Genomic DNA, 14,960 nt, shown 5'->3' on the forward strand with positions numbered 1-14,960 from the left:
TTTCCGGCGATAGCGTGAATATCGCTGAGAATACAGCGATATTCACGCATTAGCGACAAAATGCTCTTAGCCATGTTATCCACCTCCCATTGGATAACATGGCTAAGAACTGGTCAGAGCAGGCGTTAGTTTTTGGCGATAGCGGGAATATTTCCATCGCTACGCCTGCCTTGCTAATAGGCGATAGCGACGTTAGCGACTGCTTTCAGTCCCTAACAGGTTGGGTACGCCCACTTTGCATGTCATTAGCGATAAATATCGCTGACATGCAAAGCGGGACCCAAACCACTCGCTATCGCCTAAAGCTGTCGCTAACTGCTGTTAGCGACAGCTTGCTAAAAGAGCGATAGAATTATCGCCTCTTAGCGGCCGAAAACGGCCGCTAAAGCGGCGATATTTGCCTATCGCCCTGCTTGGTAATATGCCCCACTGTTATACATAATGGGCCTTATTTATGAAAAGTGACGCATCGCTGCGTGAAAACAGCGATGCGTCACTTTTCACTGCGCTCTCCCTGCGACATGATTGATGCGTCATATTTATAATATGACGCATCATGTCGCAAGGAGTTACAGATACGTCAGTATTTCTGACGTATCTGTAAGCGCAAAAGTCACGCATTGCTGGGGTGTGTCACAAAAGTGATGCAACTCCAGCAATGCTTCCTTTCACATGGGGAAAGCCCCATGTGAAAGGGCTTGCGTCAGTCTTACGCCTGCTGTGAGGCAGGCGCAAGATTTTGACGCAACAGCGTCCAAAAAGTGACGCAGTAAAATCTCATAGATTTCACTGCGTCACTACTACGAGGCTTTTTGCGTGTGAACGCCCCCTTTGCATACATTATACCTGACGCAGGTATAATGTAGCACAGGGGTTTACAAAGTGACACATCTGCTTAGATGCGTCACTTTGTAAATAGTGCGCATCATGAGGCAAGTTTTACGCCGCCGATGCGTCACAAAAAGTGACGCATCGGAAGCGCAAAACTCACGGAAGGCCTCATAAATGAGGCCCTATGTTTGCAATTTCCTAATAGCGAATCACAAAAATGTGCTGTTAGGAAATTTCAAATGGAAGTCTATGTACATCTGGCCCATGGAGTGTTGTACAAAATAGAGAATCAGATCTTCACAATGCCTATCAAGCTGCACTTAAGGAGCTTGTAGCTGAAGACACGATGCAATCCTCACTAGCAAAAATATTCTTGAAACAGGTAAGTCTGCTATCTACTCACACTATCTGCTCACGAAGATTTGGAGGTTATCCGGGCTAGAAATCATGCTATACCGACCATGGACCTCTATCCTCCACTAACTCTGCCATCATATTTATCTCACCTATCTAATGTTTATAAAAACTCTTTTTTGCCTACGACTCGGTCTGATTCCATTGAAAGCATATAAGTAGGGACATTTGACAGGAACTTAGGAAGGTCTATGCAGGGGTTGTTGTTTATTATCGGAGACCCTCCAGCACATAATCTGTGTGCAGTGCTTAATTTGTAAAAAAATAAATGTTTGGTCCTCCTCAAGTAGACACCACAGTTTGCACCGCACATTGCCACTGTACTTATACAACTCCTAACCATCACACTGCTACACGTGTGACAATTCAGACTGTTTGAGGCCATCAAAGCTTTAAGAATGGCTTGTGAGGCAGGCATTAGTTGTTTTATGTATATTGAACTAACAAACAACTGTTTTTCTGCTCATCTTTCAATTCACAAACAGCGCCACCATGTGGCAGCTGTCATAAGTGCAAGTTCCTGCAATTAAGTGAAGGTGCCAAGTTCTGGACGGCTCAAATTAAGCACTGTCTGTGTGTGCACTAATCTCACCGCCCCAAGGCGCTTTTGGCTAGTACCAATCTTCAAATGGCTGAATGTTAGAACTTGTAAAGCTGCGGTGGAGGAATGGTTAAAGGGGGACTTGTACCAACTGTCCACAATATTTTTAAAATATATAAATGTTGCTACAATGTTGCTGAACGCTGTTGCACCACAGCTCCAGCATCTTTATCAGCCTTGGATGTGGATCGTCTACTTTCCGCATATTTCAGCTGATATATAATTGTGCAACAAATGCCTGTGCAATCACTGCTATCGCCTTAACAGCTCTTCTGTTAATATCAGTCACAGCTTTTAATGAACTCTTGATAAATCATGGGCTTTCGGCAATTTCAGCATTTGAATTTTTTTTTATCTAAGTGCAGTTGTGCTCAGCGAATCAGGATGAGATGGGGATTTGGGGTTTCTATTTCACTTGCATTTCAATTTGTTTATTAATTATTCACATGTAGAGAGTTACAAACCGACTGGGTTTGTGTCAGATTTGCTTGATACTTATCTTAAATATTTTTATCATATTGGCATTGGTTCTTTTTGCAATGATTTTAAATAACTGTGCAAAATAAAGAATCTTTTAATCTGATACTCGCTGTCTGACCAACACACAATCTCCCTTTTGGAGTGAGGGGCGAGAGATTCTCTGCCTTTCCCTTCAATCTCCGTATTCAACCTATACACACACAAAGAAAAAGGGAAAGGGTGATTCAATGGGACCAATCTGTCCCTGGGTGCCGCTTCTTTTCCATTTTGGAAAAACCTAATGGTTTCTTAATACTGCCCTCACACACTAAGTCGAGTCATGCTTCATCATCGGGCCACATCTACATCAAGACGCAGACCAACGTCATTTGATGGAGCGGAAAAATTGTTTATCTAAAATATAATTTAGGGGATTATTTCACATTCTCTAACCCCTTTGGGATCAAGATCCTCTCAACACAAAAACGGTAATTAAAACTATCTAGGAGAATGTTTAAAAAAAGTTATTCTTAACTCCTCCTGGCAGGGTTAAAAACAGTATCTTGGGGTGTATGTGCTGTTTAGTATCCGTAACCCCCTTACATATAGGGTTGTTAGACTATCAATATGTTTCGGCCATCCTTGTGCCCCTACCGGGTCTCTCTGCCTTCTTCAGGATTAGGGTCCCTTAAACTTCCTTGGGCTCCTTATTACCCTCCTCAGTATAGAGTACCATAGTTTTCAGGTATTGATATGGGGATAATTTTCTTTTTTTTCAGGGTAGAAGCGTTACCTTTCTGCCATCCGCTACAGAGGGTAGCGGATGGCAGAAAGGTAACGTTTCTACCCTGATGAAAGTGTGACTAAGGGAGACGTTCCCACCATTACCCTGGTTTTCAGACTGATGCAATGAAACTTAGGATGTTCCCAAGATAAGAGGTAAGATCAAAAGAAAAATAAGAAAAATATCCCTAAAGCCAGGCGCTCATTTTTATGTTGCTATCAAAGGCTTCACCTGACTTAACAAAGATATTGATTACCGCAAGGTTGCTCTGCGTGGCATAGTAAATCTCTCTTAACCGCATGCGCACTAGCGGTTTTCCCGCTGCGCGCTGCAATTTGCAAAACCCAGCGTTACATGACGAGCCCAGCTCGTCATCAGCGTAGGGCACGTTACGCTCATGACGAGCTGGGCTCGTCATGAGCGCCGAAGGGGTTAAGGACTTGCATTGCCCTTGCATCATCTTGTGAGAAGCAAGGGCAATGCAAGCCTTTGATATATCCGACCCCTAGTTCGAACCAGGCTTGAGCCATCAGTGGCTCTCTCACCTCCTCTAATATTGATTAATGATATCTTTATAATTCACACAACAAAAATATACCTCGGAACTAGGCACACCCTGAATCCCAAAACATTTGCCTCAAATGGACCAACCTACCTGCAGAAGAGTTCTGATATACAGGTTATAGTCACAAGCAAAGTACAAAGAATCCTATTCAAGGCTTGAGGGTCATAATTTCCTTCAATGCAACCGTTGAAGTGCATAAGGGAAAAGTGTGAGAACTGTGGTCTTGGGTGCAATGGGGTGGGGTTAGTGAGTGGGGGTCGGGCAGTGCCAAGAATGTGACAAAAAAAACAAAATATGATTCAACTTATTGTTGTTACCCTTTCACCTTAAAGTAAATACATATAAAATATAACCCATACGCCTTAATTGCAAAATAAATGCAAGTTAAAGCAATCTGTTGGAAATATATTCTTTTACTTTATAAAAGTGCAAATAGTTAAAACAATCACTGAAGATGTGTGTGTAACGAGACAGTCACAGATATACATCATGGTTGGTGCAGTGGGAAATAGTCATGTGCACTTATAGGGCTACAAGACCCCGGCCTGTGCCTGAAAACGCTGTGATTTGCAAGCCATTACTTGAAAATTCGGTGACAAACAGTATAAATAGGCTGCAACAAAATATGCAAAGTGATTTAAAGTTTAGGATAAAAGAAGTGCTTTCGAAATATGTATGTTTAGAAATACACAATCAGTCTGTACCAAGTGGAAAGCTTTTTTTTTTAAATATGTTTCTATTGTAAGGACGCATTTCCAAACTATGAGAGTAACACCCTTATATTAACTCTCAAAAAGAATAGGACCTTCCCACCATAGTCACTGAAATCACTCCATCAATTAAGACCACATACTGGCTCCCATGCAGATTTTTTTATTAAGCGATTAACAAATTGCACACATTTACATTTCTTTCAGGTACCACACACCCTTGTGAGAAGGCTTGTTCCTGCTTTGGCTCACTGTCTGTCCCTTGGCTTCACGGTACAAGAGTCCCCCGTGCCTTCCTTGTCAGCTAGGGCACTTCAAGGTCAGCATTAACAGTGCTGAAACCATTGTTTTTTAACAAAAGGTAGGAAAATGTTGGGAAGGAATGCTATTCTCAATAGCTCAGGCCCACTCCAACCACTGGTTCAATAGAAGTATACACATGGCAAAGAAAAAACATCCTCAATGCTGCGATCCAATACCAAACAATTACAGTAAATCAAAATATGTGGCGTAACAATATGCCCATTTATAGAAAGACAGAGGCCAAGGAAAACACTATGTGACACTCACTGTCACATCTTTAAACTAATTTTTTTAATAGTTATTTGTACAATCATGCTGAAATTGCTCAGCTGTGTACACAGCACGTTTTTTAAAATAGACAAGCATCGCTTTTTCTTGTCCAATGCTTGGTTGGGCAAGGAGTCTAAAACTCTTATTACATTTAAGGGACGATACATTCTGCTTCGTCATGGTTGGGGGTGATATTTTGATATTCTTTTAAGGTGGCAAAGAACTCAGGGCCATATTATCAAGAAAGGGCGATACATTATCGCCGCTTAGCGGCAGTTTCCTGTCGATAAAAGCGGGATAGTGGGCTTGATAATATGCCCTTGTGAATTCCCATGGAAGCGCAGGTTAGCACCAAAACCTGGGCTTCTATGGGAATTCACAAGGGCATATTATCAAGCCCATTATCGCCGCTTTAGCGGAAGTTTCCTGCCGATAAAAGCGGCGATAATGTATCACCCTTTCTTGGTAATATGCCCTCAGGGGCATATTATCAAGGGCCTTATCTCCGCTTTTTTGGCTTTAAAAGCCAAAAAAGCTCAGATAATGTTTTCGCTGTGGAAGTTCCAAATCGCCCTCTTAGCACAAGACTGGTCGAAACGTTGACACATCTCCCCAGCAAGGGCCTGTTCCATATATATTTTTCCCCTACAAAACTGATTGTTGCAATCAAGCACCCATGAATTATGTAAATATAATTATAAAAAGATATTGGACAGGCCTATGAATACTGACTCTTTTACAGACCAGTGCCCTTCTGTAATAAGGAACAGTGTGTACCTTCAATCTCCTGATTTCCACTTCTTTCTGACGAGCACTTCCTTCTCCTTTTCCTATTCCTTGTGCAACCCCTTTTCAATTCCATGTGGTAATAACATTACTTATTATTTGATGCTTGTATTTGATTACAAACTATATATAAAAAAACAATGAACTTACTTAAGGGAAAAATGTGTGGGTGTATTTTGTATATACAATTTTGAGCAATTAATGGTAGCTTTGTTAGGGTATATAATCCTAAATCAATCATTATTCATTACTCGTGGTTGTCCCTCCTGGCAGCCCCTTAAATCATTATTTTTCTTATTTAAATATTTCCTCGAATCCAGTCAAGGTCCAACTTTTCTATAATATACAGTACCCAGGTCCTGTGAAGCTTATTGGGTTACCCCATTATTTCATAAGGATTTAAATGTCTAAGTCAGCTCATACCATTCTCGATTTCACCACAATATGTCAGCTTTATCTATCTCACCAACGTCATGTTTTCTAAAGAATTCCCTTAAAAAATGCATACATATATACAGCCATGTTGTGGCGTTTAGTCTGTCCTCTTCATCCATTAGCCCGTTTAAGTGTCTTTCACATTTTGCTACTGCCCACAACAGTAGGTGCCAGTGGTTCAGCCCACTTTATTGATTGTCTGTCTTGCATATGCACAGCTGCCTGAGAAGGTGTGCAAAAGGAGTGTATCTGGTGATGTGCCTCTGCTTTTTTATGTAGACTGAAATGCAGTGGCATGCAGTAGAGTGGTGTAGAGTAGAGTGGCACAGAGAAGACTGAAGTAGAGTAGAGTGGCATAGGGAGATGCAGAGAGGAATAGAGTGGTGTAGAGTAGAGTGGCATAGAGTGGCATACAGTAGGGCAGCATAGAGTAGAAGGCATAGAATATAGAGTGGTGTAGTGTGTCTTAAAGTGGCATTGTGTGGAGTGGAGAGGCATAGGGTATAGTGGCGTGGAGTGTAGTGTAGTGGCATGGAGTGAAGTGGAGTGGCAAAGAGTGAAGTGATAAAGAGTAAGAGTGGAGTAGCATAGAGTAGAGTGCAACAGAGTAGAGTGGAGTGGCGTAGAGTAGAGTTGCATAGAGTGGTGTGGAGTGGCATAGAGTGTCGTAGAGTAGAGGGAGTGTCATAGAGTAGAGTGGAGTGGTGTAGAGGAAAGTGGCATAGAGTGGAGTGGTGTAGAGTGGAGTAAAGTGGGGTGTAGTGGTGTAGTAACATATAGTAGAGTGCCACAGAGTAGTACTGTTGTGGGTGTAAGTAAAGCATCTATAGAGACGCAATATAAATAGGAAGCTGTATGCCTGTGTTAAAAGTAGGAAAGCACACTGCACGTCCAGGAATACTGACAACCTTATAAAGTAAAAAAGAATTTATGCATTCCAAAAAGTTGAGGAAGAACAAAGACGAGGAAGAAAACATGTACTTGATCCGCGCTCAAGGGATGAGCTAACACAAGAAAGGAAGGGAAGCCTACAGGAGATAAGCAATCACAAGATTGCAAATGAGAGTGAAAATGAAAACAACTAATGGTATGCTGTGGTAGGGTTGTAAGCCCACTGAATTATAAACAATACATCTCACAGCACAGTGCATTCGCTGTGTAGGTGAGACATACAAATCACTAAAAAACAATACACTCTATTTAAAGTCAAAGTGTGGATTCTAACACATCAGTTTAATCATTTAAAGCCTACCCGTACATCTTGGCACAACAGGGGCATACAATCATGAGGGACCATTCATACTCCGGGATAGAGAAGGGAAACTTGCCACGTACCTGGTACTGAGATGCGCCTTCTCCAGCCGACCAAGTCTAGTCCTGATGGGGTGCTCTGGGAGAAAGGATGTAGCTTTAGTGGCATGATTGTCAGCAATGGGGAGTCCATGGAGAGCCTCGTTCTGAACTGGAAGAGGATAGTTGAAGGAAAACAAAAAGTGACACTTGTGTTAGCTATGCTTGACACTGTGTTGTGCCGCTAGAGACCTATCAATTAGGTCACACGAGAATGCTGGATTTCAATAATGACTCCACCTTATTTACTAAAAGGTCTAAAGGGATACACAAAGGGACAGACCTCTACAAACTTTTAACCTTTCCCTCATGTGAGATGCCAGAAAAGAACCATTGGACATACCAGCTCTCTGAGGGCGCGTTGCATAACCTTTTCTGTACAATGACGTCCTTGAAGACCCATCCTTTGGTGCTCATGGGATACACATTCTCAGGCATCATTAGCAGTCCGGTATATATTCTTCTACTCTCATCACAATCTGCCCCTAGAAACACGTTTACACACTAGGCACACCTTTATGGCTGTGAGCTGCTCTTGCCCCTTGCTATTTGCAACTGGCAAAGTGAATCAGGTCTGCGCTCTGCTGAAAGCATCTCTACTCCGCACCAAGATACCCATCATCTCAAAAGATTTGCCCAGAAAACCAAAAATACTATATTTGAGTGTGGGGAGAATAGAACAGGCTTGACCTGTACAGGTGTGTAGGGGTTTGGTGTAGGAATTTGCTGAACCATGGTTGAACCATGGCCCAAGGGAGACTTCTATTTCTGTCCTGCCCAGCTGAAGAAACAAAATTGTACCTACCTGCTTGTCACATGCCTGATCTGCAATTAAATGTGTACCTAAGTCCTCTTTGTGACAGTAGGACAAAGCAACATGGTGGATACTGTTGTTTATAATTGGTGTCCCAGGGCCTAAAACACTAAGTCATTCCACTTGAATAACCAAGTTATTCAATTTATACACTTAACTCTCCAAAGGGAGCAGCAGTGATAAGTACTGGTGCAGCTAATTTATTTTCTGCTGATTTTGATTGTTCAATGTCCAGTGAGACTATATGTATGAAATTGCCAAGCACAAGAGTCTATTTTATTTATTTATTTGAAGTTTTATATAGCACAAACATGACCTGTTAGGGTATCAGAACGCTTTACAAGGAAAGATACGTTACGTACATGAAGGCATGGGCAAAGTACAGGGATGGGGGATAGGGAAAAGTCACTAGTGGGACAAAGCCGTGGATAAATTCAAGAATCAATACAGTTTCAAAATCAACAGTGACTTGAGTTCAGTAGGGCACAAGGAAGAGATATATACAGTAAATGGTACAGATCCAAGTACAGGATGGCATGGGCAGAATACAAGGATGAGGGTTAGGAAAATGACAAACGTAGGACAAAGCTGTGGATGTATACAAGTGTCACTACAGTTACAGAGTCAGCGGGCGATTTGATTACAATAGAATGTAAAAGATATGTACAAAGATCAGGGCGCATTGGAAGGAGTGAGAGTTGTTACAAGTAGCAGGTCAAGCGAGAAAAAAAATCACGAAAAAGGCAGTATGTGCACCTTAGGAGCGTTATTGGAGGAATTTGCTCATTAAGAAGGTTTTAGCTTCTTTTTTGAAGAGCGGCTGAAGAGCATGTTTTATGGCCATGTACTCACTTCCATAGTCCAGGTCTCTTATGAAGGTTTCCTAGTTATGCTTCTTAGTCTAGTCCTCTTTCAGAAACCCCAACTTTGTTTACTTAAAGCATGGGCTAAGTAATGAGTGACCAATGGTGATGGTGAAAAAGTTTATTTTGTGGTAATGGTTTCTTGGTAATGTGATTGAAGTAATGTTTTCCTTTATTTTCACATGTATCCTCTGGAAGTAATTTCTCCTATTCTGTAAAGGTTTACCTTACTGATGAATACCAGAAGTTTAAACAAGCCATGAAAACATGCCAAAGCCTTCATTATAGTGCAGGGTTTGTGTTGTGCTTGTTGATTGGTAATTCTATTGAGGTCCTAGTGACTAGACGTCACTCTATGGGCATGTTGGACCTGTACAACAATCTATTTGTTCACCTTGCCACTCCTCACCATCTTTAAAACCAGCTACATTTGCAAAGCCATCATGACCAGCACTGCTGCTTATCTTGGGACAAGCTCGCAATCTCTCTAGAGGCTTTAGGCACACCTACAGTAATGTCACCACCAGACTGGAGACTTAGATGTGTAAAAAAGAAAAAAAACAAGGCAGCTGAACATTTCCAGCTATGCTCCCACGATCTGGAACAACATTCCTGTATCCATAAGGACTTCCCCAAAACTGTTCCAATTTAGCAGTTTGTATAAATAGTCTTAGATATTTTTATGTGTTAACTGGACTCGCTATGTATTTATGGTCTCTTTTTAAGCCTTTGTATTTATAAGTATCTTTGGTACAATTGTTTTTACCTGTGTGCTTTTATGGCCTTGATTGGCCGAATAAAGAATCTTTGACAGAATGACTGAGAATAGGGCAGAAGATTGATCTCTTTAAAGAGAACTGCACCATGATGCGGCTTCAATCCAGTACCCATCTACATCTCCTTTCACTCATGGACTGTACGCTTTCCTTTGACCATGTAAATTGCTCTGCTGCCTTTTTGTTTAAGGACCCGCCAAGGATGTCCCTTGACTTCTGAATTATTTGCTTTGCCAATACTGCTACTGGCATTTGAATTGCATGTAAGAATTGCTAATTGGGATATATCAATCAATCAGTAGATTTGTAGAGCCCTTGTTGTCACCTGTGAGGGTGTTCCGGCGCTGATCTTGCTAATCTGGGTAGCAGGCACAGTAGAGTGAAGTTGACCATGCTAAAATTACCAAGGAATTGGAGGGGTGGAGGGGAAGGTAGGACTCCTGGATCTTTTTACTATACTATGCAGTATCTTAATAGCAGCATGTTGTAAGCTACTATGATGATCAAATTAGGAAAAAGACTTATTGGTAGGCGTTGAACCACAGGGTGCACTTCAAAAAGCTCTAATGATCGGAGCAATATTCGGGGAACTACACATGTGTTGTTAGGCAGGTGGGGAGTGTATGGAGGAAAAGAGGTTAAAGTAGTTTTAGGTGCTCACAATTGCCTTTGATATGCAGCTATTGAGTATCAAACACTTCAAAAACATAATGAAGGGGATATTGATAACCAACTGGGGGAGAGGAATTTTATACAGCGGGAGATTTGTATGTAAATAGTGGTGAAGGAAATCTGGACAGTAGCGGACGCTCCAGCCATGACAAATACAACAGTGATGTTCCTGAGTCAAATGAGGGGAGGCAGGGGTGTTAGACCTGGCATCTTTTGGTGTGATTATACTGTCTTTTTGACTTCTGACCTCCTGTTTTGATGGTGTGCTGGACTTCGTGTTTGCTGGTTTAGTGTCTCTGTGCACTTTTACACTGTTATTCAGTATTAAAGGGGAAGTGTTCCTACTGTAAATTGTGTTATGATTGGCTTTCCATGATTGGTATATTTGATTTACTAGTAAGTCCCTAGTACAGTGCACTGTGTGTGCCCAAAACCAGAAAATCAGATGCTACTTGTGGGCCTGCAGCACTGGTTGTGCCACCCACACAAGTAGCATTTCAAAGGTGTCTCAGACCTGCCATTGCAGTGTCTGCACACAGTTTTTTACTGCCATGTCTACCTGGCAAGTGCACCCACTTGCCAGGACCTAACCTTCCCTTTGCTTACATGTAAATCGCATCTAAGGAAAACCCAAGGGAGTCCCATGGGCAGGGTGCAGTCTCTATGTAAGGTAGGACATGTGCTGGTATGATCTGCATGTCATGATAGTGAAATACTATGCACTTCGTTTTTCACTATTGAAAGGCTGCCTTTCCCTTAGGTAATCTTTGGAGCTGCCTTGTAACATTTTACAAATGTAAATTTCAATTAGGAAAAGATAGAGAAATGGAGTTTAGGTGCCCTGAGCTCAGAATTTAATAACACATCTTTTAGTAAAAGTGTTTTTTGAATTGTGTGTTTGAAAATGCCACTTTTAGAAACTACATTACGCAAGATGCTAGGCGCATCACGCGCAACAAACAGGAAGTGACATATAAACACTTCCGATACTGCACAGAGCTGCGGTGAAATTGATCACGGTACCCGGCATCTGTGAACAGTCCCGTTCGTAATCTGAAGCAAAGAATGCTTTGAAGGTAATAAAAACGGCACCATTAGTGCGCGCTCGTCAGCGTCAGCCAGCAACCCCGTTTGGGTTCCTTTTCTGATAAACATTAAGGTTATAGTTTTTTTAATTGTAGGAGAGAGAGAAGCGCTGTTGGTAGGCGAAGTCTGTATACCTGCCCTTCAAAAAAAGAGTGAGAAAAGCGCTACAGATAGGTGAAGCCTGTCCCTCACTTAAACAAGGTAACTAAGAGTGGAAACTGATAAACAGCATTTCAGGTATATGTTTACCACACAAACTAAAAAGCGAGTGGCTCATTGTTTGGTCTCTTCTAGAAATACAAAATACTACATTGGTGCAGACGGGTAGAAGAAGATAAACAGAGAGGTCCTTGTAGAAATGCCCAAGGTACGTGCTGCATGCCTCTGACTCCATTCACGGATTATGATTTTTAGTTAGATATGTCTGAAATAAAACCAACTGATTGGTTTGGTTTTGTAGGGGTCATCTTGCTGCTCAGAGTCGGTCTTGTTGACATGAAGTGATTTGACGGTCAATTAACCAGTGAAAGGTATGGTGTGCCTTCAAGGTAGAGACTTGTTGGTGAAAAGGGCAAGGGAGGAAATTGAACTGATATGTCATGTTTTATTTGTAGATATGTCCAAAACTTCTTGAATTAAGAAGCCCTGATGAAAGCCCGTAAGGAAACAACGAGGCTTGAAACGCGTGGGCTGAGTCAATATTTGATGTTAAATAATGGTTTTTCAAATCAGTCAAAATTGTCTTTTGTGTGCATATGCTTAAATAGGTGTTGGCGTATGTGAGAACTTATATACATTACATGTATATGGTGCAATTAATGTTGAATAGCCCATCGACATATCGTATGTTCCATGTGGTCATTATGTGATTGCTTCATGGTGTGCAAATTTGTCTTTGTAATTTGTAGTAAATGTAAGATGAAGTTTATATGTGATTCTCTAAAAATAAGAGTAAATATTTTTGTATTTTCAAAAAAAGACGAAATAAGTAAAGAAGGGGTGAATACATAACCCAAATCACAAAAAGTATATAGTGTGATTTTTCTAATCAAAGAATAGGACTTTTGGTAAATCTTTTTTGGAATACTTTTAGAAAGTGGGCATTTTTTTGTTTAACCATCCTCTGTGCCTCCGATTGTTTGTGTATTCACCATTCGATTTGGCAGTTATAAGAGCGGGGTGACTCCTAGCCAGGCTGAATAAACCTTTCTGCATTTACAGTGGTGGGAGGAGTTTTCACTAGCACCTGAATAGGCTGTGTCTGCTCTGCACAATTCTGTCTCCACCTCCTGTAGTGAAGCAGTACTCAAGAGGACAGAACTGGTTTCTACTGAGCAAGAGAGACTTGCAGCCCAAAACATCAAAGGGAAATGTAGTATAAATATTGAGGTACTGATCCCAGAAATTTAGAACAGTTTTGGACTCAGGACCCTGTCAAGAAGAAGAGCTTGAAGAGATGCCAGGAGGAGGACTGCCCCGTTGCTGTTTATTGCTTTGTTGGGTTGGCCTCTAGTTGCTGCTTCTATCTTGATTAGTGAAAGGACTGGACTGAATTTTCTTGAATCCTGCTGTTAAGGTTTATCCAAGGGTTTGAAATAAAGCTTGCCTCCTGTTGGAAGTCTCAGCCACACCAAAGACTTCACCATCCTCTGGGCACCTCCATCTGGAACTGTTTGTGTCAGCTATCACAGAGGAAAAAGTAACCCGACGTCGTCACCGATGCTGCTGCCTTCTCCGTGACCTGTTGGCACTACAGAGAGCCCTGCCCACTTCACACTGCAACCCTGATCTCTCCAACCATGCCACCCAACACTGCTACCGAGCTGCTTCTTGTACCGTGATCTAAGGGCACGGCATTTCGCACCGCCTCACTTCACAACGCCATTCTGGTATCCCCAATGTCGCCGCTCCATGTCGACATTGACGCCGCTGCCTGCACCATGACCTTGGGGCACCTCTCGTAAGTTACTCAATGCACCTCCTCATCCCACACCACAGCCTTGGCAAACTGACGCCGGCGCCATCGATCCCAGATTGTTTACCGATGAGAGTGCTTCAGCAACGAGGAAGCCGCTACTTGCACCGTGACCTGCCAGCACCACAACAAGCACCGCCCCACTTTGCACCATAGCCCTGGACTCACCCACGACCCTGGATGCTGTCACCGAGCCGCATCCTGTGGCACTGCACACCACACCGCTCCACTTCACACCTCAGCTCCGACGCCTACTGACGCCAGCCCTCCTGACATCAACCTCACAGAGTTCGACCCGCAACATGTGGATGGAGCTATCAACTTCAAGGAATTGCATTTTAGTCTATTTTTTTTACAATATTTGTATTTTTGTTTCGGTATGTTGGATTTTCATTGTTTTGGTCTTGTTTACACAGATAAATACCGGCTATTTTTCTAAAACTGGTGTGTTGTCCCTTTATGATGTTTTCATTGTATTACTATGTGCGATATGCAAATGCTTTACACATTGCCACATTGCCTGACTGCTCATGCCAAGCTAGCAAGGGGTGAGCAGGTGAGAAGGAAGGGCCCCTACTTGGACAGGGTAGAAACCTGCTAACCAGAGAACCCAATCTCTAACAAGGGGGAACACTACATGACAGCAAGATAAGGAAGCAGAGGCCAAGAAGGCCAGAGTAAGATGGGCTCTAAATTGGTCTGATCTGCTAATGGTAATGTCCACATACTTTGGAATTTTGGGATGCAGTGGTATAGTGTGTATGCAATGCAACATGGTCGTTACCTGAGAATATCATGAAACAGTGTTTACGTGGACTTGGAATAATAGCTGTGAGGAAGAAAATCAAAATACGATACAGATTTGCTGCATTAGTTATCGTCCTGATTGCACTTCACAGGGCCATGTTGAGACCCCCAATACAGGATTTATGGTGAAAAGACATGCAGCGTAGGCCTTGACAGAGAAACAAATCATTCAAATTATATGTAGGGATGAATGGATTACCGATGTTCTAGTGGAAATACTGACAAGTCTGACTGACCCTGCAGAGGCCACACTTCTGTGAGGGGGGAACTTTAGGATAACTGAATAATATTGTGTAATTTGGGGAGACTTGTAAGATGGGACCGCTGGCTTCCCCCTGCTACCCCTGGCACTGCACTTGCTACCCTGGGCTCACAGATTGCAAAGTCAGTGCAAGGAATACAGGAGCCGCATGTCCTTATGGACATTGGGTGAGGCTCCAATCGCCTTGTTTTTTGTCA

At 42.3% G+C, this 14,960-nt stretch overlaps 1 protein-coding gene across 4 annotated transcripts in view; it reads right to left on the reverse strand.

Annotated features, from left to right (window-relative positions):
* ARHGEF4 (Rho guanine nucleotide exchange factor 4) overlaps positions 1-14,960 on the reverse strand; it is a 639,140-nt gene that overhangs the window by 322,982 nt on the left and 301,198 nt on the right. For all 4 annotated transcript variants that reach the window (XM_078666094.1, XM_078666093.1, XM_078666095.1 and 1 more), the window contains one exon: positions 7,494-7,620. In XM_078666094.1, coding sequence (XP_078522220.1) covers positions 7,494-7,620 — 127 coding nt within the window. The remainder of the gene's footprint in view (positions 1-7,493; positions 7,621-14,960) is intronic.

This window comes from Lissotriton helveticus, chromosome 11, assembly GCF_964261635.1.
Source record: "Lissotriton helveticus chromosome 11, aLisHel1.1, whole genome shotgun sequence".
Taxonomy (NCBI): domain Eukaryota; kingdom Metazoa; phylum Chordata; class Amphibia; order Caudata; family Salamandridae; genus Lissotriton; species Lissotriton helveticus.